The sequence below is a fragment of the Camelina sativa genome, chromosome 8, assembly GCF_030686135.1.
Source record: "Camelina sativa cultivar CO46 ecotype springtype chromosome 8, ASM3068613v1".
Taxonomy (NCBI): Eukaryota; Viridiplantae; Streptophyta; class Magnoliopsida; order Brassicales; family Brassicaceae; genus Camelina; species Camelina sativa.
In genome coordinates this window covers 20,644,553-20,672,509 of record NC_141887.1, presented here as the reverse complement: position 1 = coordinate 20,672,509, position 27,957 = coordinate 20,644,553, and the positions used below count along the sequence as shown (strand labels likewise).

Below are 27,957 nucleotides of genomic sequence, written 5' to 3'. Positions count from 1 at the left end.
GAGATCCTTTATATATAGAGGAAAAAATAGAGATCTCTATTATAGAGGTAGAAATAGAGATGGGTTAGAATAGATTTTACTCTAAAATAGAGTTAAAAAGCAAATATAGAGGTGGGTTGGAGATCCCTTAAAATGAAAGGGACTTTTATGACTCCAATTAGATATTTTCCACGGTTAAACTTAAAACTTAAAAGTCCAGGCACCCGTTTGAAACGATACAAAATAAGTACAAAGTTTCGTAGGCCATAGAAAGTAAATTGCTTTTGCCCCTCCACATAATAGCCACATAATTTGGTGAGTTTGGTGAAAATATCTTTATTTATAAAGCAACAAGAAAGGCTCATTAACTCATCGGTCCATCCCATAAATTAGTTCATAACTTATCGGTCTGTTAGAATCATAAAAAGAATTAGAAAAAAAAAAAAGATAGAAAGTCAGAAAGTCACTTGGGACCTCTCTCGTATGGCGTCGCTAGATTCTCATGTGTTGAAGAAGCTGGTTAGCCTTTCTTTTTCTACTCTTTTTATTATGATCACTATGGTAAACACGGAATCGCAACGCCAGAATTTCCAGTCAATCATCAGTTTCGGTGATTCGATTGCCGACACGGGAAACTTGCTCGGTCTCTCGGATCGTAACAATCTTTCTTTGAACGGTTTTCCACCGTACGGAGAAACTTTTTTCCACCACCCAACCGGTCGGTCCTCTGACGGCCGTCTCATCATTGACTTCATTGGTACTTCTCTTTCTTTATATGTAAAATGACACTTTGAGTTTGTGTTTTAACTCTTCACTGAATTCTTTATGTAAAATCTTTCTCTGTTTTTTTTTTCTTGAACTTCAAGTTAGCAATTTGTAACCTTAAGTGATAGATGCTACAATTTTTTTTTTACAGCTGAATTTTTGGGGCTTCCATATGTAACTCCTTACTTCGGATCTAAAAATGGAAACTTTCAGAAAGGAGTTAATTTTGCCGTAGGCTCAGCAACGGCATTGGAAGCTTCTTTTCTCGAGGAGAGAGGATACCATTGTTCTCACAACATTAGTTTAGGGGTTCAAGTTAAGGTCTTCAAGGAGAGTTTACCAAATCTATGTGGCTTGCCATCAGGTAGTAAAGATCAGCTTTAATGGAATAATTATAATGTTTTTTTTTTTTTTTTTTTTAAGTAGTTTGAACTTTGAACTCAATCATATTTGTTTTTAGACTGTAAAAATATGATTGGAAATGCTTTGATTCTTATGGGAGAGATCGGAGGGAATGATTATAATGGTCCATTCTTCGAACGGAGACTCATTAACGAGGTCAAAGAGCTCGTTCCGTTGGTGATTAGTACTATTTCTTCTGCAATTACGGTAATTTTACTACTCAATACTCATAATAACGAGTAAAACAAATTGATTAGTTTGCCAGAAACCATAATCTATTTGTTGCTTTTGGACTGTCTTGAATCCAGGAGTTGATTAGTATGGGGGGAAAAACATTTCTGGTGCCTGGAGAGTTCCCTATAGGATGCTCAGTAGCATATTTGACATTATATCAAACATCAAACATAGAAGAATACGATCCTTTTGGATGTCTGAAATGGCTGAACAAGTTTGGAGAATATCACGACGAACAGCTTCAAGCAGAACTCAAGAGACTCAGGAAGCTCAACCCTCATGTCAACATCATATATGCTGACTATTACAATGCTTTGTTGCGCCTTAACCAAGAACCAACCAAATACGGTGAGCCTTCTTGATATATACCTCCACTGAATCTTTACAACCAATTTTACCGATTTCGTAATAATCACGAGTTTCCAAAACAATGATATTGTCAGGATTCATAAACAAACCCTTGTCCGCTTGTTGCGGTGTAGGAGAACCGTACAATTTCAACTTTAGTACGTGTTGTGGGAGTTTTGGAGTGGACTCTTGTAATGACCCTTCAATGTATGTCGCCTGGGATGGCATTCATATGACTGAGGCTGCATACAAATTTATAGCAGATGGATTACTCAAAGGACCATACACGAGTCCTCCTTTCAATTGGACATGCCTCACCTCCAAGATTAAGAACAAGAATTCATTAGACACACAATCTTCTTTGATGAACAGCTGATAGTATAAATGACGAAAGAAAAATAATTGTCGTATAAATGTAACTCAATTTGAATTGATTTCTCATAATTATGTTTAAAATCTGATATTATGTGTTATGTATGTAGTTATGTTTTGATTTTGTTCTTGGAAAATAATCATACATTTCTTTGATATTTATGTAACTATACAATAATTAATTTTCAAAGGTGAGCAAAATATATATTGTTATATCTCTATTAATTTCTGTTTTTATGTTAACAAATAGAACATATAAGTTCAATCATGCTATGGTTTTTTATCGACATTGGGAGGTCTTCGAGTTAAAAATATAGCCACAGATTTGTTGTTGTAGCTAACTTCTAGCAAATGCCTTATTTGTTTTTTTACATAGTTACGGAGTATAAAAAATATGCAACTAATCAACGAGAGGGGTGTATATATTCATTATTTCTTTCATTTGTTGGACTTGGACAACATGAAAAGGAAAAACACTGCAAGTAATTAACGGGAGAGTCATATAAAAAACTGAAAACATATTTCCATATCAGCCAGTTGGATTTAAACTAAGCAGAGACTGATGTTGTAGTTGGAGCAGGGTTATCGAACTCAACGCACATTTTCAGCAGTGGCCTTTCAGCGTCATCACCATATTCATCAACAACGGATACGACAATCTTGGACTTATCCTTCTAATTAGTTTAAAGAAAAAACAATCCGTCAGGCAAACCAAGTAAATATATATACTTTTGTGGTTTTTTTAGGGTTTTTGGACTGTTCGGTTTAAAAACACAGTTATCAAAGTGAAACTGAAACTAGTATAATATAGGTTTGGTACCCTTCGATCGGTTACAAAAAGAAACCAAAACGGTCTAACCGTATTAATTTCTCGATATATATCTTTATTTCGATTTCAATATCGAAAAGTTTATGTAGGCCTACACTGAATATCTATATTAACATTTTTAAAATACATTTGATAACATACCATCATTTTAGTTATATTTAATTAAACAAAAAATATTTTTAAATTTTATATAATTTTTATAAATTATTTCACCCAATTCAAACATAAATATATAATTCTTTTTTCACTTTTATTTGATCTTATATTAAAATTATTATATAATACATTTATTTAATTAAATTTGTGATTTTTATTCTGTATATGATGTGATTTAAATTTTTAAATGGACATATATTATTCGACTGATGAATAAAAAATGTGTACATAATGTCTTACATTGCTTGGAAAAATAAAGCAATGGTTCAAAGTCATATTATAAAAGAAACTACAATGATTCCAAATACGAATGGGTTGAGAGCTTCATTTATTAAATATTCAAATTTATTGATTTTATTTGGTTTACGTAGATTCTTTATTTTAAAGTTTTTAAACTTTTTAAAAGTTAAAATATCATTAACTCGGTGCTATACAGGTAAAAATATCATTTTATTATTTTATTAACACAATCGGTATTAGAGTAATAGACATACCTAACTAAATTGATTAAATTAATATTATGTAAATCATAAAATTAACAATCAAAATACAATTATACAATCTTAAATACTAAACAAACCAGATAAAATTAACAAACAAATATAACTTAAAATTTTAAAATTTTAATTACAGTTTACCGCGAAGAAAGTAATAAACTAAAACTAACGTCATACAATGAACAAACCAATATATTTCTTTCCTAAATTGATATTCACATATATCGAGAAATTAATAAATAAAATTAGTTCCGATAATATTAATTTATGGAGGTAATTGTAAATATGTCCTATGGTAAAGAAACAATCACAATCTTAGTCACGGAACTAATGTAATTTATGTAAAAATACTTACATGAGAGAGTGACTGCATACCACGAACTTTGGAAAGAGTTAACTCAAATTTTTCGCCAGGTTCAATGGAGCATGGATCCTCATCCATCACATCACTGAGATCGTAATCTCTTATAGAGCTAGTCACATTTTCATATTTATACAGACACATTTATAGTTGCTCTATAGATGATGTCGCCTGTATACACAAATATATTTTCTTACAAGAGAATCTTTATTGGAAAACAAAAGAAAAAAACAATTAAAGAACAAAAAGTAACGTACTATCGTCACTTGTAAAGCCTGATATGGTAATGGTTGGCTCGTCATAAGGCCCAACAGGGTACGGATAGATCTCCACACGTGTGATGTTCGTGATGCCGTAGTTGTAGTCAATATGTACATCTTTAGTCGCAGAGATTTATGAGTGAGTAATGGCAGGTAAAATGAATAAAAACACTTTTACCTGTTAGGGCCTTATTAATGCTAGGGGGTAAAAGTGTTTGTATTCATTTACAGAATTATATAAAAAAATCTATTTTAATTTTCGATCAGATTTAAAATTGTTTTGATATACACTACAAAAATAATTGATACTGATAGACTTATAATAGCACGGTTTTTGCAAATACTGTTCAAGGTGGTACTCGGAGGAACTTGGAGCTGCAACTTTGTAGTCATAATTTTTGATTATTGACTCATACACTACACCCCAGCTCTTGAAAACCACATTGAAAAGAAAACAAAAAAAAGTCTTCATAGAGACTTCAAAATTTAGATGGGAGTACTTTCATCTTTCTCTTAAATCTTAATTCTATATAAACGTTTTAATTAGTAGCAACATACTCAGTTTTGTTTAATAGTTCTGGTTCAAGATTTATTTGGTAACACAAAAAAAAAAAAAAACAGAGATAGAATCAAACAACAATCTATGAAATTCAAAACATATTCTTTTTATCGAATTGACTTTGTCAAGTACAAAGAATACATGTTCTATATCATAATATAAGACTAACAAAACGACACTTACCTTTGCAGTTTTCAAAATTGATGGTGCGGGCTCGCAAAGCAGGTAAGAAAAAAAGTGACGTGAGGAGAAGCAGAACAGGTTGGGCGTGAGATATCGCCATGGATCAGATCTCTGAAAGCTATGAAAAGAATAATGTCTATTATTTGGTTTGACAAAAAAGTCTGTATAATACGTGCGCGTGCTATTGCTATTGCCTACTACTCCCTCCGTGTGTCCCACAAACATTAATGTTTAGAATCTTTTACACATTTTAAGAAAATAATGATTATTTGAGTTTAAATATTTTTTTTCTTTGACTAAAGAAATATTATTTAATTTTAAACCAATAACAATTCAAGATTTTAAATATTTTTAATGATGACTTCTTGAAATTTACAAAACATCAATCTTTGTGGGACAAAAAAAAACCTCAAAACATCAATCTTTGTGGGACAGAGGGAGTATATTTTATATATTATACTAGATAAGGGCTCACACGATATGGAGATTTAAAAATTGTTGAAGAAAATAAATCCTAAATCTTAAACAATTTTTGAAAACATATAAAGAAATTTTATTTCCTAAAGTAAATATATAAATAATTTAAGTTAGAGAATATTTGTATCTACCTTCATACATTTATTTATATTTTTTATAACAATTATTACGATAATCTAAAGCTAAATTATATCCCACTAAAACTTTTTGCCAAATACTCATCATTACAAATTTTATTATTGTCAAAATTCAAAAACGTTTTACAACTTATTCACAAAATATTTTACATGCAACAAATTCATCAAAGCAACATCTAATAAGTAACCACGTACAATTTTACTCTATATTTTACCATTAAAAATATGTTCTTACATCCAAAATATTTTATTGTTAAAGCAATTTTATGTTGCTTTACTTTTATTTTGGCATAATTATAGTTCTTATAATTACTATAATTGTTTTGTGACATAATTTCTTTAACCATGAAGTTTTTTTTACTCCAAATATATTTTGGATGAACAACTGGTGAAAATATCTACTCGATTACAATGATTTTATGACTAACCCAATAAAAGTTGAGAAATTGAAAGAAAGTTAATATAATATAATAAAAATAAAAATTTGAAAATTATAATCAGAATGGTATATATAAGTCTTAGATAATTCAGATATACAAAATAGAAACTTTATATACAATCCAAAACATGACATATGTCATAATCACGGTAAGGATCAACGACCTATTTACTCTTTAGAAGTATCCAATTGTACCAAAACAACTTAAAACTATGACCTCGTCTCAAATATTCTCGAATCATAAATTCTCAATTTATTTTTAGCCGAATCAAAAGTTCTCATAAATGTCTCCATATACATGGTTTAAACGGTTTACAAACCTAATCCGATAGAAAACCACATAAATCCGGTTTGAAACCAATTTTCAAATGGTATATCGTTCCAACTTCCAAATTTGAAACCGCTTCTCAATTACTCGATCAAACAGCTCTTGTTTCGGTACCAAAATCATCAACATTATTCAGAAAAGACAACTCTAAATTTTGACCAGAAACATCAACCACCGACTTATCTCCCAAACTTATAATGTTACTAACTGTAGAATCACTTTTGGAACCTCCATCAGTGTCTCCATCATCGATTAAATTAGCGGGCATTATATACTTCGATTTCATTTCATTGCATCTGATAGCTTCCATTGAAAAACCCGCACGAATCAAAGACCCACACAATATATCGGTAAAATTATATCAGAAAAAAAAAATCAAATATCAAAGCTTTCGATATAAACATGTAATGTTATGTAGATTTAATGTTATTTTCTTAATTAGTTGTCCTATTATGTTTCAAAAAAAAAAATTGACATAACTTATATTATTCTTTTTAAATTTGTTATTCACTATTTATTTATTAATAATAATATACATTCTTAGTGAATTACTTTTTTGTTTATACATGTCAAAATCTTATTGAGAAAACACGTATAATATAAGTAATGTACAATGAAAAATAGATTAGTTTTGTTAATTTTCCTTTTTTAATTTAGAATTTTTTTTAGATATAAACATGTAAATTTAATTTAGATTTAATGTTATTTTTTAATTAGCTGTTTTGAAAAATAATAATTTTTTGACACGTGTCAACATCTCATCAGTGTACTTGACACGTGTAATGATCATGTTAATGACTAATTGGAAAACCTAACTTTATATAATAAGATTTTTAATATAATAAAAAGATTAGTTCAGACTTCAATTCAAGTTTTTTTCCAGAGACTGCCTTCACAAATCTTGTCGCAGTACTCAGTGTCCGAAATTGGCTAACCATAGAGACATTAATTTTTTTTTTTATTTTTTTTGTGCAAACAAAGACATAAAATTTAATGTGTTAAGTTATATAGTATAATTAAACGACCAAATATGGATGGCACATAGTATATTTATCTTAGTTTTTTTTTTAAATATAATAAGATTATAATTATCTTATGTTTTATCTATTTTACCAAGCTTGAAAACTATAATTTATGATCGTTAAAATTGACATGTGTCACGATCTGATGAGTTAATAACTTTGATATTTAATCGTTAAAATTGGTACGTGTCACGATCTGGTGAGTTTTTAACTTTAGTCTCTAATCGTTAAAACTAACACGTGTCACGATCTAGTGAGTTACTAAATTTGAGAACCAAGGTTTAGATAATAAGATAGAGTATAGTCTATATACAATTATATTCTTGCTTAACTAGTGGATGATTCATCTATAGTATATAGTAATCTCCCACGTTATACTGGAGATTAATTTACTACTCTATAAATTAATCTATAACCCTTTTTTTTTTTTAAAAAAAAAACTTTATATTAATAACATTGGGATATTCTAAAAATGAGTTGGGCCTTGAAAAATTACATGGTTTCAACAGTTATAAAAAGAGGAAAACGGAGGACGTTGTCGTCGCCGGAAAAAACGACACTTGCCAGAAAATTACACGGTTTCAACAGTTACACGGTTTCGATCCCATCTCCTGCTGTCAGAAACTACACTTGCTCAACTTAGCAAACAACTCCTGCTCCCGCAGCTCCTCCAGAACGGCCCTCAAATGCAGTGCATGTTCCTCAGGACTCTTGGATTAAACCAGGATATCGTCGATGAAAATGATGATAGACACGTCCAGAAACTCCTGAAACACGCTGTTCATCAATCTAATAAATGTTGGTGGTGCGTTAGTCAACCCAAACAACATCACCACAAACTCATAATGTCCATACCTCGTCCTGAATGTAGTCTTCCTCACATCTGCCTCATCTATCGAGATCTGATGATAACCCGACGCCATATCTATCTTGGAGAACAAAGTAGCACCTCTCAACTGATCCAACAACTCATCGATCCTGGGAAGAGGGTACTTGTTCTTCATAGTGACCTGGTTCAAACCTCTGTAATCAATACACAAGCGGAAACTCCCATCCTTCTTCTTAACAAATAACATCGGCGCTCCCACGGTGATACACTAGGATGGATGAATCCCTTGCTCAACAGATCCTCCAACTGCTTCTTCAACTCTGCCATCTCTGCTGGAGCCATCCTGTAAGGAGCCTTGGATAACGGTGTCGTCCCTGATTCCAGTTCAATCATGAAAGGATCAGACCGAGATGGCGGTAACCCCTGCAACGACTGGAACACATCCTCAAAATCCTCAACAACCTGAATAACGCTAACCATAGACTGCCCTACTGAGTCTAGCATCGATATAGTTACCAAATAACCCTCACGGCCCTTCTCGATCATCTTCCCAGCCTGCATGGCCGAGATTACGAGACTCCTTGAAGTCGGTCTAACTCCCTCAAAAACCAACTTCCCTCCAGGACGCTCAAACTCCACTCTACCCCGATGGCAATCAAGATGAACCATATGCTGATGTAGCCAATCCATCCCGAGAATAACATCATACAACTCCACTAGACTGATAAGCAAATCCGCTGGCCACAACTCTCCTGCGATCTGAATATCAACACCCCTCGCCCGTCCAATGACCCTCAGGAACTTGCCTCCAGCAACTCTGACAACTCCCGCTCGCTCCCCGGGATCTCCTCTGATATTAGCACTTTCTGCGCACTCCGTAGTAATGAAGCTATGAGTAGCTCCAGAATCAAACATAATGTCGGACTTAAACCCGCCCACCAACAAGGTCCCTACACAAACCTCATGTGTTGAGAACCTAACACTTTAACACAAGCAAAATATAAAATCTGAACCTATTGAAATTCACAAGTTTAAGTACCATAAATTATAACTGTGACGTCTCGGCACTGGTTCCACAAGTCTTGACAGTCGTGTAAACTCGTGGTGCCTGCTCAATCTGTGCTACCTGCTGCACTCTAGGCTGCACCACATGCTGCACCGCTGCCACTGCCATCTGCTGCAACTTGGGGAACTTGGGCTTGATGTGCCCAGGCTCTCTACAATGATAGCATACACGAACCGCTGCCTGAGCCGCACGCGCTGCACTTCTATGGGGACAGCTAGCTACCCTGTGCTCCAAACTACCACACCCGTAGCACCCTGCACAACTCGGTCTCTGCGTAGCTTCCCACTTCCTCTTGGTTCCCTGACAGGCTTGCCGCCCTTGCCGGAACCCCCATGGTGATGAGCCTTCCTAGGCTGCACCACCAGACTAACCGTCACTGCCTGTGCCCAGATGTCCTCCTCAATCTTTGCTGCAGTCTCAACCAGCTCTACACGAGTAGCATAACCCCATCCTCTACAGTGAACCCTCAAGTCATCACGTAGGACCCTCATAAACCTCCTGATATGAGCATCCTTAGACTCTATAGCCCGACCCCCATACATCAGAAGCCGACTGACCTCCAAGTCAAGCTCCCGCACTGACCGAGTCACCTGAAATAGCTGAAGGAACTGCACTTCCAACCGATCTAGTGCCTCTCTAGGAAAATACTTGCGGTTGAACTCCAAGACGAAGTCAGCCCAAGACATCTCCCTCTGAACTCTCCTAGCAGCCACAAAACTCCACCACAACTGAGCATCGCCTGTAAGGTTGTGGACTGCTATATCCACCAAAAACTCCTCAGGACATCTGAGAGACTGGAAGTTACGTTCCACTCTCTTTCTCCACGCATCAGCAACAGTAGGATCAATACCTCCCGAAAACCGCTCGACACCAATATAGTTGATCTCTCCCAGCATACTGACATAACGAGAATGAACCCCCACCGCCACTGGCAGTACTACCTGTGCCTGAGCCGGACCCACTCCCGGTATCCGCTCCAACAGCTGTGTCAATAAGCCCGCCAATTCAACACCTCCTACAAGGACTCCACCCGTTGGACTCCCACACCCGGAACCCTAGCATCACTGGCCACTCGAGGACCAACACTGCCCCCACCGGTCACACTCCTGGATCCCTCCTGAAGGCCCTGCGACTCGCCAACACCCTCAGTTGTCACACTCTGGTCCACAGTATCACTAACTGCTGGGACTCTGCCCATACCGCGACCACGACCGCATCCACGTCCACGATCGCGTCCTTGACCACGACCAGCAACAACATCCTCTCTAACCATCTGCACTACCATGAACAGAAGGCTAAGCACGCAATTAAACATAACATAAAAACATACACTCACCCTGGAATCACCCTGGGCGTTCGGTAGAAACCGATCAAACCGAACTGAACAACCCGACATTTTCGGTTATCGGCGCAAACCGAATAGATTCGGTGTAACCGTTCGGCACAATTGATTTTGGCAATCAGATTTCGGTGTGGTTTGGTACGGTAATCGGATCTGATCGGTTATACCTAAATCGAGATTCTGCAGCCATATATAAGGCTAATAACATAACCCATTAACCCTAATACGTTTTGTTTGTCTTCTTTGGCTGCCTCATGCGAGTCCTCACTCCTCAGATCCAAAAAATCCATCCATTCAACACTTCTCCGATCCTATATAGGTAAGCTCTTCTTCTTTCTCTTTAATTCTATGTTTGATTCTTTACTATGTATGTTCTTCCTATATCTTTATAACTTCTCATTAAATTTGGAGAATTATAGGGTCAGAGTGTCAACATCGAAATCAAAAATTATCTATTATTCTTCTGGGTTTGTCACTTTTTTTAGGGTACTAGTGTTGATGTTTGTCTTCCTCGTTGTTGTAAGATCTTAAATGTTGTTTCTTTTGCTGTTTGGTGATTTTACTTTCACTGGTTTATTTAACCGATTCTCATTTGGTGTTGATGATGTCAGGTGAAAAAGTGGACGCCCAGGAACCGTACATCTTCACCGTCTCACATCGCCGTCATAGTTGGCCGCAACCACAGATCATTCTCGAAAACCCTAATATTTCTTGGATTTGTCCATTTGGGCTTGTCACTATTGGACTTGTTTTCAGATCCATTTACTTGGTCTTGACCTATGTTTTAGGTCTGTGTAAATTTTTATTTGTTGATTTAAGCCCATTTATCTTGTTTTTTTGTTTATTCTGTTCAAGGTAACCGAATAAGAAAAAAGTTGGTTTGAATTCGGAATTGATTTAAAACGTGATAACCGACCCGAATAAACCGTGTAACGATTGACCCGAACAAAATTTAATTTCTGCTCAATTCGGCATGTATTATCAAAAACCGAATTTTCCCAAAGCCGAATAACCCAAACCGATTAACCCGAGATCGCCGAACACCCAGGGCGACAATTGACTAACTCACATAATCAATCAAGACATGTAAATCTCAAAACATCTACAGCACAAAGCCTAGTGAACCCAAACCTAGAACCATAAGGTCTCTGATACCAAACTGAAACATCTACAGCACAAAGCCTAGTGACCCGTTTTTTTTAATAATAATAAATACTAATACTAAAATATAAATAATAAATAATAATCTAAACTAGTGGTCCTATACCCACTAGCCACCTAACCACAGACAACCAACAACGGAAATAACCAACGATATCATTAAACCAAATATCAATATATAATAACCAACATCCAATAAAGTCATAAAACATGAACCATCAACCTAACAATGTTCTAATAACTCATCTCTAACAACCTAACAGTAGTTAGACATAAACAACGAGAAACTAGAACATCCTCCTCTTCATCGTCTTGATTCCACGATCACACTTTGCCTTTGCCAGCACCACAAACACAAATTGAGATGCATAAGTATTTTATAAACACTCAGTAAGACAATCCTCCCATCTACTGGGCTATACACACAAGCAATAGAGACATCACTAACCATCAACCATCAATCAATAACCAAACAATAACAAAACAAGAATATGCATCGACCGACACTACCCTTGCATCGACCGACACCAACTAAGATTGCATCGACCGACATATGCTTGCATCAACCGATGTAAGGTACACTTGCATCGACCGATGTAAGGTACACTTTCATCGACCGACACTCACACTGCATCGACCGACGCATGCTTGACATTGCACAAAAACCCTAGTTGCATCGACCGACGTCTCCACATGGCATCGACCGATGCTCCTAGGTCAAACGCGCCGTCCTCGCATTTGCATCGACCGACGCACAAAGTGCATCGACCTATGCGCATGCCGAGCATTGTTATTCCATGAAGCTTCTCGCCGGATGTTCGTTCCTACAACAACAAAACTCGATCCCAAGCCACAAGAAAGCTTCCCAAAGTCCCAAATAACATTCTAACAAGCCGGACAACACATAAACAAGCAGATCAGAGAAATCTCCAGCTTAGATAAGCCATGGTCATGTACTTACCTTTGCCAAGAAGATTCTGAACCTCAAACAAGCAAAACCACGCTCCTACAACAATCCCAGCTATAGACTCTATAGGAACAACCTCAAATCTCCCAAAAACCTCAAGAACACTTAAGAATTTTTTCCTCTCTTTCTTTTTCTGCAGAAACGGCCAAACCTCGGCCAACCCACGAGTTTCTGCTTTTATAAGCGATTCCAGGGTTTCCTAACCCCAAAACGCAACGTTTAACTTAAACTCGTCCGCACATAACCGACCTTGCATCGATCAATGCATCCCCTAAGCCGGGATTCCGGTTCACGGATGTTACATCCATTACTTCCTGTAGAATTGGTAAATGCCATTCCCTTGTGGCCGGATTAATTAAATGATTAACCATTAAATTTGGATGCAATAGTCGACTCCTACAATTCGCGGGTCTAGGATGTTGATCGGGAATCCAAGGTTCCGTCATACCTAAATGTTAGAAACAGTTCTCACGATCCACCTTGCTCCTCGGATTACTAAGTCTTTGGTAGAGAAAATACTCTCCCAACCAAATGACGGTAAATACGGCTTTTTAGCCAACAAGGGATGCTTGTTCCTAAAGGATCGACCCTGCATCACCCGGGCAAACAAGGAATTCAGAAATTGAATTAATCGCCAATACTGTTTAGCAAGATACGCATAATTTAATTTATCCATGGCTCTAAACCCAACCCTCTATTGGCTTTTTTCTCACATAACTTATCTCAAGCCAACCAATGTACTGTCGGTCTCTATCGCTGGAGCTCCACCAGAAATTAGAGATGGTACTTGTTAACTTGGATGTGAGATCAAGAGGAAGTTTCAAAAATGACAAAAAATGGGTTGGGAGCGCCAGATAACAAACTTAATCAAAAATTTCCTTCCCACCCTTTGTTAGATGTTTCGCTAACCGACCGTTCACCCGATCATCCAACATGTCACAAACATAGCTGAAGACCTTATTACGTGATCCCTGAAGACCTTATTACGTGATACCCATACTTTAGCCTATTACAAAATCTACTTTGGCGAGATGCCTAAATAGTTTCTTTACCAATTGATCTAGAGTCTTATTCATTATGATAAAAATATTTTCCTTATATAAACCTAACGCACACATTATTAATGTTTAATTAATCATTGTTGAGGTATTAAAAACTTGATCTTTATTGTCTTCTTTATCAACGAAATTTTGTCCTTTTCAGTCACCGACTCACCGCCAAACTTAGTTTCTACTCGTTCATCATCTTCTTTTTGACAAAAGTTCCACATAATAGACTATTTTGTTGATAAAGATTTTTTTTTCTTTGCTATTCTATTTTTTTTTTAAGAGATATCATTTTATATCAAATTACAGGAGAGCTTCATTACAGATTTGTTAAATATCAAATTCCCAAAAAAGCAATATAGTATGGTTGGAAGTGTTGGAACCAAAGGTTCCTCTTCTGAAGGTGAAGTCGAATTGGTGTCGAGGTTGTCAAGTCTTATAAGCCGTTATCATGTGGGTGATTGTCAGAACTGTGCGAGTGAGAATAAAACACTGAAAAAGATCATGTGATGATTTGAAGAGACGGTAAACAAGTCTTTAAACCTTCCCGGACATAGCAAACCGACTGTCGGATAAGGATGGACTCATATGCCTAGTGTGAGGACCTGAGGTCCATTAATGAAGGTGAGCCTATGGACTAGGAATGGACATGGGACCCAGTGAGAGGTGGCGGTCGGGGCATTATAAGTGGTATCAGAGCAAAAACCTAGACGAGTGTGGAGTCGAGTGGACTCACACCGTCAGGGGTGACGGTCTTGGTGTGCAACAAGGACGTTGCGGTCATTTAGTGGGGATGAATTGTGACACTCCGGTTTAAGGGACATGCGGAGGGGTTTAAATGAATTGATTTGTCCACCTGCGTCACCAAAGTGCACTTATCTTTTCGGTCAAGGATCCTGAGAAAACTCCAGAGTTGAGCGTGCTTGAGCTGGAGTAGTTTTAGGATAGGTGACCTTCCGAGAAGTGGTTGTTGGAACTGGGCGAGTGAGGACAAAATACAGGGAAATATCATGTTATGATTTGTAGGAACGGTAAACAAGTCTTTAAAGCCTCTCAGACGTAGCAAACCTACTGTCGCATAAGGATGAACTTATGGGCCTAGTGAGAGGACGTGAGACCCATTAAGAAAAGTGAGCCCATAAACTGGGAATGGATATGGGGCCCACTGAGAGGTGGTGGTCAGGGTGTTACAAGTGGTATCAGAGCCAAACCTAGACAAGTGTGGAGTCGAGTGGGCTCACACCGTCTGGGTTACGGTCTTGGTGCACAATGAGGACATTGCGATCTGTTTGTGGGGGTGAATTGTGACACTCCAGTTTGCGGAGAGGTTTAAAAGAATTGATTTTGCCACTTATGTCACCAAAGTGCACTTATCTTTTCGATCAAAGATCCTGAGAGAACTACATAGTTAAGTGTGCTTATGCTGGAGTAGTTTTAGGATGGGTGACCTTCCGGAAAGTGACTGTCGGAACTATGAGAATGAGGAGAAAACACAGGGACGGTAAATCAGTCTTTAAAGCCTACTGAACGTAGCAAAATGACCATTGGATATGGATGGGCTCACAAGCCTAGTGAGAGGACGTAAGACCCATTACGGAAGGTGGGCCCCTTGACAGGGAGTAGACATGGGATCCACTGAGAGGTAGCGGTCGGAGCGTTACAAGTAGCTATTTGCTAAGTTGGGTAAGTGCAGTTTTTGGCAGAGGGAGATTGGATTTCTGTGTCACATTTTCTATACAGAGGGAGTTTTGTGGATCTAGAGAAGATTTAGTCCATCATAGATTGGCCTAGACTGCAAAATGCCACGAAGATCAGGAGTTCCCTTGGTTTGGCAGGATATTAAAGGAGGTTGTGAGGGTTTTGCGAGCAAGGAATAGCTGATGACTAGGCTGACAGGGAAATAGTTCTTTTTGTGTAGTCATAGGAGTGTGAGTAGGGTTTTATAAGGCTGAAGGAGATGTTGACCACTACACTAGTGTTTTCATCGCCAGAGCAGGGTGAGCCTTATGTGGTTTATACTACTGCTTCCAGAGTTGGCTTGGGGAGTGTGTTGATGCAAAATGAGAAGGTATTTTCTACGCTTTGTGGCAGCTGTAGAGGCATGAGGACAATTATCCTACTCATGACTTGGAGATGGCTGTTGTGGTTTTTGCCCTTAAGGGTTGGAGGCCTTATCTTTATGGTAGGTAGGTATAGGTGTTTAAAGAACATAAGAGCTTGAAGTACATTTTTATTCAGCCTGAGCTGAATTTGAGGCAGAGGCGGTGGATGGAATTGGTGGCTGATTATGATCTGGATATAGCTTACCATCCTGGTAAGACTAACCTGGTTGCAGATGCTCTGAGTCAGAAGAAGGTGGCATTGGCTCGGGAGCAGGATATGTGATTTCTCTAGCAATTACCCGATAAACTTAATCGTGAGACAATATATGCGGAGTCGAATACACAAGGACCAATGGTACACAAAAGATTTGCGAGACTTGTAAATAGCTAACACGGAAAAATATTTGTTTTGTTTTGTTTTCATGATTGTAAATAAAAATGCAAGAAATAAAACGGTTTAGCTTATGGGATTAAAACATTGAGTTATAGGGAAATGAAATTAAACAAGGAATTCAATAGTTAACAACCGTTCTAGAACATGAACACAAGATTTGACTAACTCTCTTTCAAGGTATTAATCACTAAAGTTGACTACTCAATTACTAAAATTTCATTTTTAATCTCCTAATCAAATTTGTATTATCAAACAAGTTCACTAAGTTCACAATATCCCCTAATGTCAGGCTAGAGAAAATATTGCTCAATTCATATTAGTTCAGACATTCTATGGAACACTTTTAAAGTATAGAGAATTCTAGAATCTAGAACAAGATGATCAGTTCTATTATAGCACTAAGAGCATATGAATTAAAGAACCACAAAGAAAATAGAATTCTCAACCAAAAATTAAGCCATTAAATCATTTGATCCCCTACTTAGAACCCTAAAACATAATTAGAAAACTACTCACACATATTGAATTCAATAACACAAAGAGACGAAGAAAACATAACTAAATTGATGAAATAAAATGCAAAGAGTTTAGAATTCTTCTCCAAATTCATTACAAGAAAACAGCCAATTTTCGAGGGAGAGAATCGTCGGTAAACCCTCGAAAACAGGCTTTTCTGACGATTTACCGAGAATAAAAAGTCATCGGAAACCGCTTGTCGGAAATTAGAACTCGTCTGAAATCCGTCGGATTTCCAAGGGATTTCCAAGGACGCCAAATTACTGAAAGATTTTCAATGGGATTTATCTTCCAACGTAATTCCAAGGACCAATCTTTTCGGTGAATTTCCGAGAGTCCAGATTTTTGACGGTTTTCCAAGAGATCAGATTTTCGACGGAATTCTAAGGACAAAAGCCTTTTGAGAGAATTCCAAGGGCTTCACGTTTCCAAGGGATTTCCAAGAGATAAGTTTTCCGAGGGATTTCCGAGGGATCTTGTTTCCGAAAACTTTCTGAGGACAATAGAGTTTCCGAGGACTTTCCGAGGGATCTTATATATAAATACAAAATTTAAAATAAAAATAAAAAATAAAATAGGAATTCTTCAATAATAAATAAATTAAAAATATATCAAAAATCTGAAAATAAATATATAAATATCCTAATACAAATAGTTTAGAAAAAAAAAATAACAATTTTCATAAAATTAAAATAGTTTAGAAAAAAAAAATAGTTAGGATTAGGAGGAGGGAATTGTCCAGAAAATTGGGAAGAAATGAAACTTTGAAGTTGGGAGAGTGTTGTTTGGATCTGGATAAATTGTGCCTTAATCTTGAGGTTTTCTTGCTTCAGTTTCTCGACCGTCGCGTCTTTTTCTTTTACGATCCGGTTAAGATCTTGAACTTGTTGAACAAGTTCATTGTCCCGAAGAAAAACCGAAGAGACATTCCCATCTCGTGACACAAGATATCCTAAACAGGGTCTCCGACCATTGGTTAAAGGAATTTCCTAAGTAAAAAAAATTAAGAAATGATTGGAAATAAATACAAAGACAAAACAATATATTCAAATATACCTCAAGACACATTTGGTGGATTTCCTGACGAGGTATATCAACTGTGGATGATGAGCCATCTTCAGAGAGTTGTGTAAGTCGTTCCATCTTCCGGAGCTTAATCTTCTCAATTTGTTCTGCGATAACCATATCTTGTATTTGTCCAGTTTTCTTGCTTCTGTGGTGGCTTCCGTAACATCTAACCAATCCTGTGCAACTCCTCCGACCTCTATTGTCTACATTTAGAGAAAAACATAACATATTAAATCTAAACAACTTATAAATTTTTCAAAAGTAAAAGTGATATATTAGAAAACTTACCATTTTTCTCTCATGTTTTTTAAAGGTTATAGAACCTCCATTATGGGTAGCTGGTCCCTTTCCACCACGTGTGCTCCTACGATTAATCGACTTTTGTGTGAAACAGCCTGCGTCTCATCCATCCTCCAATAGCTGATAAACCCTTTCCAAACATCAGGATTTAGACACTTATGCATTTTTTGCCTTGCTTCCACTTTTGCTTCCACGAATACAAGTGATTGCCGTAAGACGTGTTGGCTTGAATGTCAAAAGCTTTTCGTACTTTCTGACAATCATCGCTTTCCCAATTATAATTTTGCTACAAACAGTGAAAATTTAATAATTAAAATAAATCTAGAAATTAAATATTAAAACTTACAAAAACAAAAGAAATAACAGCTAACTTACAGCAAAAGTCTTGAACCACATCTTTTTGGTTTCTTCGTCCACATTCCCGTAAGTTTGCCATGGTTTATCCAATTGTGTCTTGAAAATATTAAGTATATATTTTGTTATTCCATTATCTAAACCAAACCTGAAAAACATGTTTTTAATACTAATTAGTTAAGGACCAATTCATCAATTTTCTTAATTAAATAAAATGAAGTTAATTACCATGTAGCTCCGTTTTCTTCTTTTGGGTGGAGTCTCAGCATATGTTGTCGGCCTGGTTGACTAACAAACTCTTCAATGCTCATAACTGGTGGAGGAGCTGAGTTCCTTGTCTCAGGGACACTAGAAAGAGTTTGAGATGGTAAGCCACTTTGTGATCGCCGGATCAGGAAACAGTTAGATGACGTCGCATGAAAATCTCCATAAGACCTACACAATTTAATAAAGTAGTTTTCAACAAATATATAAAATGAATTTTTATTTACAAAGCAATTTTAAAATCTAAAATATAACAATTTTAAAACTAAATCCAATCAAAATCTTTAAACTAATATCAATATTATAAGAAAAACCTACACAGTTTAAATAAATTAGTAATCAAATAAAATGTATTTTTTATTTAAAAACTATTCTAAATCCCAAAATATAACAACTTTAAAACTAAATCCAATCAAAATCTTTAAACTAATATCAAAATTATAAGAAAAACCTACACAATTTAAATAAATTAGTAATCAAATAAAATATATTTTGTTTATTTACAAAACTATTCTAAATCCCAAAATATAACAACTTTAAAACTAAATCCAATCAAAATCTTTAAACTAATATCAAAATTATAAGAAAAACCTACAAAATTTAAATAAATAATATTCAAATTAATTCTAAAATAAATTCTTTCAAAAAGTATTTCTAATTAGTAATCAACAAATAAATAAAAAAATTTGAAAACCTAATTCTAAAATAAATTCTTTCTAAAATTAAAATTTAAATCCATATCAAAACCCTAATTCAATAACAAATCCAATCCAGACCTAATTCTAAAAAAATATTAACAAACAAAAAAAGAATCACAAATCAAAATCATAATAAAATATGAAACTTACATGATTTCAGATGTTTGTAGATGGTGACCGGTTGGAGGTGACCACCGGCAGAGGAAAGCAGATGAACGGTGGCGGAAGGGAAGCAGATGACCGACGGCGGATGGGAGGACAAGACCACCAGCGGAGGGAAGGAGAAGACCACCGACGGAGGGAAGAGATGGCCACCGACGGAGGGAATAGTATAGGGAAGGAAAGACCGCGGCAAGGCAACAAGAGGCGGGGAGGAGAAGACCACCGGCGGAGGGGCAACGATCGGTTTCAACAGTAGAGTTGTGGCTGGGAAAAAATTATGAGGCCACATATATATATAAGTCTTTCAGAGAGATATAACTGTCGAAAATCCTTAGGAAACAATTAGGGTTTTGCCGCGTGAATGAAATAATGGTGGGTATTAATTTTTGCTTCGCAAACTAATTTTGGGTTTTGCCACGTGAATGAAATTCACCATCCCTCGGAGTTCAGTCTGAAAATTTTTGGCTTCCCTCGGAAATCCGTCACATAATTATTGCATGTATATTTATTGGGCAGTCAACCATTTATTTAACCAAAAAAAACACAAATGTCAGAAATTCCTCGGAACAGTCCAAGTCCCTTGGAAATCACAGTTACATTACGATCATAATAGATAAAAAATCACAGAGTTTTTATAAATCAAATAACTTTCCACTAAGTTTCAACTATATCTCTAATATCATCTTATAAACACTTAAGTGTAGATAATGTAATCTTTCAAATGTTGTATTTTTTTGTGGTACAATGTTTTATAATCTAATTTATTGTCAAAATATGGCTTATTATAATATTAGACAACACATTAGATGTATCAAAACTACTAAATTCTTTAAATAAATAAAAATCCCTAGGAAAGTCGTCGGAAGTTTCCGACGAATTTTAGAGGATGCGAAAGAATTTTTCGAGAGATTTCAGAGGACGCGGTTAAGCAACGGTAATTCGTCGGAAATTTCCGACTATTTTCCTAGGAAACGAGTTTTTTTCCTTAATCTGACCACATTCGTCTTCCCTCGGGCAGTCCTCTGAATTGTCCGAGGAATTTGCGAGGCCATATTAGTTTCCTTGGTTATCCGTCTGTAATACCGAGACTGATATATATATATAAACGTATTTAATATATAAATATACAAATACATACCAAATTATATATATAATTGCTAATTTAATGTTATGAAAATATAATATGAAAACTTCAAGAGTTAAAATTTATTTCTATGTTTTTTTATAAATATATTCATATAATTATGAAAATAGAATAAAATACAAAATTAATACAATTTATCCCTCGTCTTCGTCATCCGATGAATATTCAGAATTGTCCGAATTAGAAACATCCTCAAATTCTCCACTGTCTTCCTCAGAATCATCGTAAACCTCGTCATCTACAAAGATGGTGAAATCAGCGACAAGATCAATATGTAGAGAGTGGTCAACCACTCCTATGGTACCCAATGAGTTTTGCTGCATAAATTCATGTTCACTATCATCGGAAATCCCAACAATCCTTCCTCTAGGATTTACTGTCATCATTGTGATCCAAGGGTCATTTGCTTCAGTTGCCCGAGGATATCTAATGTAGCATACTTGATTAACTTGTGAAGCGAGGATGAATGGATCATATTCCTAGAGTCTCTTTCTCAAATGTATTGTTGTGACACCGAATTCGTCATTTTTCACACTAGATCCAACAATTGGATTGTACCAATCGGGTCATTTGCTTCAGTTGCCCGAGGATATCTAATGTAGCATACTTGATTGACTTGTGAAGCGAGGATGAATGGATCATATTTCTAGAGTCTCTTTCTCAAATGTAATGTTGTGACACCGAATTCGTCATTTTTCACACTAGATCCAACAATTGGATTGTACCAATCACATGAGAAAACAATGCACCGTTAATTGATCATCCCCGGATAACGAACATCTAAGATTTCGCGAAAGACACCATAGTATACAAGTTCACCAGATTGTGCCGACACACCATAATCACAAGTTGGCATAGTCTTTTTTGGATCTAAGAATCCTGAATGCATAACCACGAGTACAATACATGGGATTAGCTTCCGCAACATATAAAGGCCCATTAACCATGTAGGACATGATTGCCCTCTAGAAGACATTGTTGTAACCTATAGAAAGTTTTTTTAGAAAAAAAAAAATCACTTTAGTTTAAAAATAGATTTTACTAAAAAAATTTAAATAAGAAAAAACTTACGTAGAATTTTAGCCAACGACTAAATTCAGCCTACTTGAGTTGTTGAACTTCATCCTCGCTAATGTCTCGATATGTAAAGCATACTTGGTCCAAGTAAATCCTATAAATTAATTAACATGAGGATAAATAAATTTGCAATTTCATATATAATAAAAATGAATTAGCATTTCAACTGTAAATTTTTAACCTCTCATACTCTATAAGCTCTTCACAATTTGTGATTATGTACATGTGCAAGTGTTGTACCTCTTCCTCTGTTAGCCTTTGTTTCTTTGCTTTTCCACTTAATCGACCAATTTGGGAAAATATATTTGGGACTTGTACATGGTAAAAAGGTGTCTCCCCACCATCATCATGTCGAGCAGGTTTTCGCATCTTTGTTTAAACGTGTTTCGGAAAATAATATTCCGAGAAGTGTGTGGTTTCTTCGTTGATGTTTTGTGCTACAATAGAATCTTTGACTCTCGCCAAATTTTTAACTTTCTTCTTAAGAGTGCCCATGTAGCGCTCAAAAGGATACATCCATCGATACTGAACATGACCGCCAAGTGCTAACCCTCGTGGGAGATGAATTGGAAAATGTTCCATAATATCAAAAAAAGACGGTGGAAAAATCTTCTCAAGGTTACATAGGATCACCGGTATATTTTGCTCCAAGATATGTATCCCTTCTACTGTAAGCGTCCTTGTGCATAAATCTCAAAAGAACACACTTATAGCCGCATAGATTATAACATGAAATGTTAAGATATTAATAAACATTGGTAATTAGGCATAAAAGATAAATAATTTGTACGATAAAATACCTGCAATTGCTTTGTGTACATCATGTGGTAGAAGATGCTGAAAAGCAAATGGAAGGAGGCGCTGCATAATGACATGACAATCGTGGCTTTTCATTCCTTGAAACTTCCCTTCTCCCATATTCACGCAGTTACGAAGATTAGATGCATACCCATCAGGAAATTTGACATGCATCATAATCCACTCTAAAAATGCTTCCTTGGAAGATGCATCTAATCAGAATTGAGGGGTTGGTGCTTTCCTTTTTGGCATGACATGCAGTTTTCTTTGAGAACATATATCAGACAAGTCCAATCTAGAATTCAAATTGTCTTTTTTCTTTCCTGGAACATTTAGTATGGTGTTCATGAGATTATCGAAAACGTTCTTTTCTGTATACATGACATCAAAATTGTGCTTCAACAAAATATCCTTCCAATATGGTAATTCGAAGAAGATACTAAACTTGTGCCAGTTGTGATGATTGCCATATCCATCAACGATATCATGTTCATTACCACCGCAAACCGCTCTCTTCTCAGCACCAATAGCTATTAACTGATTCAAAAAAATTTCGCCAGAATACTCAGGAGGTGGACTATCAAAGACTTGTCTGTTCTTTTTAAATAATGTGGTGCTCCAATGATAAGGATGGTCTTCAGGGAGCCATCGTCTGTGAAAATCAAACCAACTCGTTTTACGTCCGTGTTTCAGCTGAAATGCATCGGTGTTATCTTGACAATACAGACAAGCTAACCGTCCATGCGTTGTCCATCTAGATAACATACCGTAGCTGGAAAATCGCTTATAGTCCACAAAAGCATCTCCGCATGTTGAAATTTTGGTTCATTGAAACATTGAACGCTTCTACACCATGTTCCCATAACATTTGTAACACATATATCAATGGCTGTAAAAAAACATCAAGTGCTTTATTCGGATGATCTGGACCTGGAACAAGAATGGTGAGAAAAAGAAACTCTCGTTTCATATACAAAGATGGCGGAAATTTATAAGGTGTCACGATAACTGGCTACAATGAATATTGTCTCCCATGTTTCCCAAAAGGATTAAAACCATCTGTAGACAAACCAAGATAAACGTTCCTTGGCTCATACGCAAAGCTAGGATAGATTGACTGAAAATGTTTCCATGCTTCTGCATCCGATGGGTGCGCAATTACACCGTCTGATGTATATTCTGCATGCAATCTCATTGATCCTGCTGCACGCTCTGACTGGTACAATCTTTTCAACCTCCCTGCCAACGGTAAATACCACATTCTTTTATATGGTATGGGAACTCTTCTACTTGTGTCCTGATACCGAGGTTTTGCGACAAAAACAACATGAAGTGCGGCCTTCGACTTCTCTCCAATAAATCATACAATTATCACTGCACACATCTATCACCTGATATGGCAAACCAAGTCCAGCTACGAGTTTCTGCACCTCATAGTACGAAGCTGGTGAAAGATTATTCTTTGGCTAAATTCTTTCACAAAATCAGTAATCGCATCCACACAACCCTCTGATAAATTCCAATCCGTCTTGATGCCCATCAACATAGTTGCAGCTGATAATGGTGAATGACCCTTCTTACAACCATTATACAATGACATAGTTGAGGCATCTAACATATCAAAGAATCTCTGGGCTTCTAAATTTGGTTTTTCTAATCTTTTTCCGTCCTGAATTAATGAGGGCGCATTTTCCCTAAACGCATCGTTCACCATATGAAATGTACCTACGTCTACTTCTATCGATGGTTCTTCTACACTATCCGGAATATAATGTTGACTAGTACTACCATAATCTACCATTGATTCACTTTCTCCATGCGAAAAACATATCTTATAACCCGACATAAATCTATCCCTAAACAAATGCTTCTTTACTAATGATACCTCCAGATTTTTATAATTCCGACATTTTGGACAAGGACAAGACATAGTACCTGTTTCTCGTGTTATGCTCTGGTTTGACGCGAATAACAGGAATTGTGTAAGACCTTCCTTGAACTCTTCTGTAAGTTTGCCCGTCTCTTCACTGTATCTAGGTTTATCCATCCATGAACGAAAATAACCATAAGGATCTGAAGAAGACATTATTGTTGGTATACAAGATTATCTCCAAGTGTTTAGTTCGAAGACTGAATAAACACTTAGATGGAATAGTATCTAATGCGCAAGCAGCTTTCATTCCTGGTCGACTCATTCAAGCCAATTTCATGATAGCTCATGAAGTAATGCATTCACTAAAAGTACGTAAGAGAGTATCAAATTCCTATATGGTGGTTAAAACTGATGTAAGCAAAGCTTATGATAGGGTAGAGTGGAACTTTTTAAATTCTACCTTGGAATTATTTGGATTCTGTGATAAATGGATTGGTTGGATTATCGCAACTGTCGAATCTGAGAGCTATTCCATCCTGATAAATGGTTCACCCTTTGGACATGTCAAACCAGAAAGAGGAATACACCAAGGTGATCCCTTATCTATTCATCCTCTGTTCGGACATATTGAGCCATGTTATCAGATCAAGGTCTGCATATGGTGATATAAAAGGAATTAATGTTGGAGATAATGCACCGCGTATCACACACCTACAGTTTGCTCATGACTGTTTGTTCTTCTGCCAAGCTTATAGAAAAAACTGTCAAGCGCTAAAAGATGTTTTTGATGTGTATGAATATTATTTGGCACAAAAGATCAATACATCAAAATCTATGATAACTTTTGGTTCCGTGTATATGGATCAACACAAACTAGGTTGAAAGTGATTCTTGAAATACCAAATCAAGGTGGAGGTGGCAAATATCTGGGATTACTATAACAATTTGGCAGGAAAAAACATGAGATGTTTGAGTACATCATCACCAATGTGAAACAAAGAACATCAAGTTGGAGCACAAAACGCCTCTCACCAGCTGGAAAAGAAATAATGCTCAAATCAGTGGTTTTGGAAATGCCAGTCAATGCAATGTTTTTTTTGAAGTTGCAAAAAGAAGTTATTTTGGACATTGAATCAATACTTATGAATTACTGGTGGGGGAAGGGTGCTCAACAAAGAGGAATTACTTGGATAGTCTGGAAAAAATTACCACATTCAAAGAAAGAAGGAGGGCTTGGCTTCCTTGATTTGGAAAAGTTCAATGATGCGCTATTAGCAAAACAAGTTTGGCGGTTAGTCCAATATCCAAATTCTTTGTTTGCCCTAATAATGAAGCCTCGCTATTATCATGATGAATCTATCCTCGATGCAAAACCCCCAAAAAACCAATCTTATGGTTGGACTTCTCTATTAGTGAGCATTTCGTTAATAAAGAAGGGTTCATGATACTATGTAGGTGATGGAAAATCAATTAGAATAGGGATAGATAATGTCACTGACTCTCCACGGCCAATCCTCTCTATAAACCAACAATTTCTTTGCACGTTGGACACACTCATGGCAGGGACAGGAGATAGCAGATCATGGGAACTACAAAGCTTATCACATACATCACAACAGACGATATCGAACTAATTCAACATATTTACCTTGCACAGCAAGCCCAGTCAGATTCTCTTACCTGGAAATATTGTACCTCAGCGACTATGTCAAGTCACGTTACTGGTTGTTAACACACAATCCTCTCTCTAGTGACATGCCTCCAGATAAACCCTATGGATCGATAGAGCTCTAGAATATAATCTAGAGGTTACTAGTGATTTCAAAAATAAAACATTTCCTCTAGCATACTATATCTCGAGCTCTCCCAACCATAACAAGAGTAAGATCATGAGGTATGTCATTAGATCCCCTCTGTCCTCGATGTCGTCAATCAGAGGAAACGATAAACCATGCCTTATTTACATGCCCTTTTGCACATATAGTTTGGCGTTTTTCAAACACTCCCTATCTGCATTTGACTCGCATATCGAATGATGCTGAAGAAATCATCTCTAATATCATCACATCCATCCTCAACTCTGCGCATTCAGAGAGTGAAACAATGTTACCATTATGGCTAATTTTGTGAATTTGGAAGGCCCGTAACAATTGTGTTTTTAAAAACTACAGAGAAAGCCCTTCAAAAACTGTTCTGTGGTCAAAATCAAACATAATGACTGTTTTGATTTTATGCATAAAAGTGACATACTTTCTCAAAGAAGAGATGAACATCGTGAGTTTTCTAGATGGACAGCTCCGCCTATCCAATGTGTGAAATATAACTTTGATGCAGGTTTTAACAACTCAAATCATGAGGCAATCGGAGGTTGGATAATACGCGATTGTTATGGTTCACCTTTAGCTTGGGGAGTAACCAAATTTTCCTACGTCTTTCCGTTGAAAAAAGTTGATGTCTTTCCGTGAAGTTAACACCACTAAATCTCAACTTTATTTCAACATTATTTATGATAATATTTAATTGATACAAACATCAAATAAGCTAGTAGATATATAGTTTTGAATGCGTCAATTTTATTTTTTTGGACAACTACTCAAGGCCTCGTGCATTTCATTTAGCAAATGTTGTTGTAATTCATATCTGCGCATTACAAGAAAGAGGTGACTCCGGTAATTAGAAACATAAAAAACGTAGAAACACGAGTTTTCTTCTGTTCTCCTAAAAAATAATTCATAATTGTTTTTTGTGGAAAGTCAATATTGATAAAAATTTCATAAAAAATTATGGAAAAAATGGAAGAGAATTTTTATCTTCATATCAAAATATCCGTAAAAAAACCCGTTCTTACCATTCTTTTAACAACTTTCTCCTACCATTTTCCTACCAAAATATCATAGCAGTTTCCTACAAATTTCTTACAAAAATTAGTCATTAATTATTAATTTATGTAATATATATATATATATATATATATTTTACAAAACAAATAAATAAAATGTCTAAATTCAATTTGCCAACAAATTCTACTGTTAACCTCTACTGTTCCGCACATAACATCGACCATGCAGCAAGACCAAAGCGCTGCAGTATGTGACTTAGACCATGTACAATGGTTATCAAATTCAACACCCTCCACCTCAACTTTTAACACTCCACATCATATTCTCTTTCTTCCACTTAATCATTCAACACTCAAATTAATTTTAACCTCTCCAATAGTTTTTTTTATTAAAATTCAACACCTTACCACACTATTTTCACTTGATATTCTTATTTTCATTTAATTTGATAACAACACATTTATAGTTATAATTAAAATTAATAAAAGTTACATTAAAAATTTGAATTTGTTTATTTTTATTTTATATTTTTAGCTAATTTTTTAATATAACAAAAATAATAATAATTATTATTATTAAAACAATAAAATTACACAAACTTCAATGGA

The 27,957-nt window shown here is 35.9% G+C and overlaps 2 protein-coding genes and 2 pseudogenes across 3 annotated transcripts; 1 reads left to right on the top strand and 3 right to left on the bottom strand.

Annotated features, from left to right (window-relative positions):
• The first annotated feature begins 209 nt into the window (after window positions 1-209).
• Window positions 210-2,301, top strand: LOC104707391 (GDSL esterase/lipase At1g31550). Of its 2 annotated transcripts, none has more exons than XM_010423732.3 (5): window positions 210-736; window positions 896-1,108; window positions 1,205-1,353; window positions 1,455-1,728; window positions 1,824-2,301. In XM_010423732.3, the coding sequence occupies exons 1-5, from the start codon at window positions 463-465 to the stop codon at window positions 2,102-2,104; spliced, it is 1,191 nt and encodes a 396-aa protein (XP_010422034.1). In that variant the 5' UTR covers window positions 210-462; the 3' UTR covers window positions 2,105-2,301. The 2 variants fall into 2 exon arrangements, with proteins under 2 accessions (XP_010422034.1, XP_010422035.1); XM_010423733.3 differs by having other exon boundaries at window positions 349-736; window positions 1,247-1,353.
• Window positions 2,302-2,495: 194 nt separating this feature from the next.
• LOC104707389 (MD-2-related lipid recognition domain-containing protein) lies at window positions 2,496-5,084 on the bottom strand. Its single transcript, XM_010423731.3, is given in 5 exon segments — window positions 2,496-2,774; window positions 3,938-4,081; window positions 4,083-4,114; window positions 4,201-4,320; window positions 4,946-5,084. Coding segments are annotated over 5 exon segments (522 nt in total). The 5' UTR covers window positions 5,046-5,084; the 3' UTR covers window positions 2,496-2,648.
• A 12,051-nt stretch (window positions 5,085-17,135) lies between these two features.
• LOC147940244 (uncharacterized) lies at window positions 17,136-20,225 on the bottom strand (annotated as a pseudogene).
• A 670-nt stretch (window positions 20,226-20,895) lies between these two features.
• On the bottom strand, window positions 20,896-24,425 carry LOC147940243 (uncharacterized; annotated as a pseudogene).
• Window positions 24,426-27,957: the final 3,532 nt, after the last annotated feature.

Coding starts and splice junctions, on each gene's coding strand:
- LOC104707391 (XM_010423732.3), top strand. CDS start 463: ATGGCGTCGCTAGATTCTCATGTGTTGAAGAAGCTGGTTAGCCTTTCT. Junction 1,109..1,204: donor TCTATGTGGCTTGCCATCAG/GTAGTAAAGATC, acceptor ATTTGTTTTTAG/ACTGTAAAAATATGATTGGA. Junction 1,729..1,823: donor CCAAGAACCAACCAAATACG/GTGAGCCTTCTT, acceptor TGATATTGTCAG/GATTCATAAACAAACCCTTG.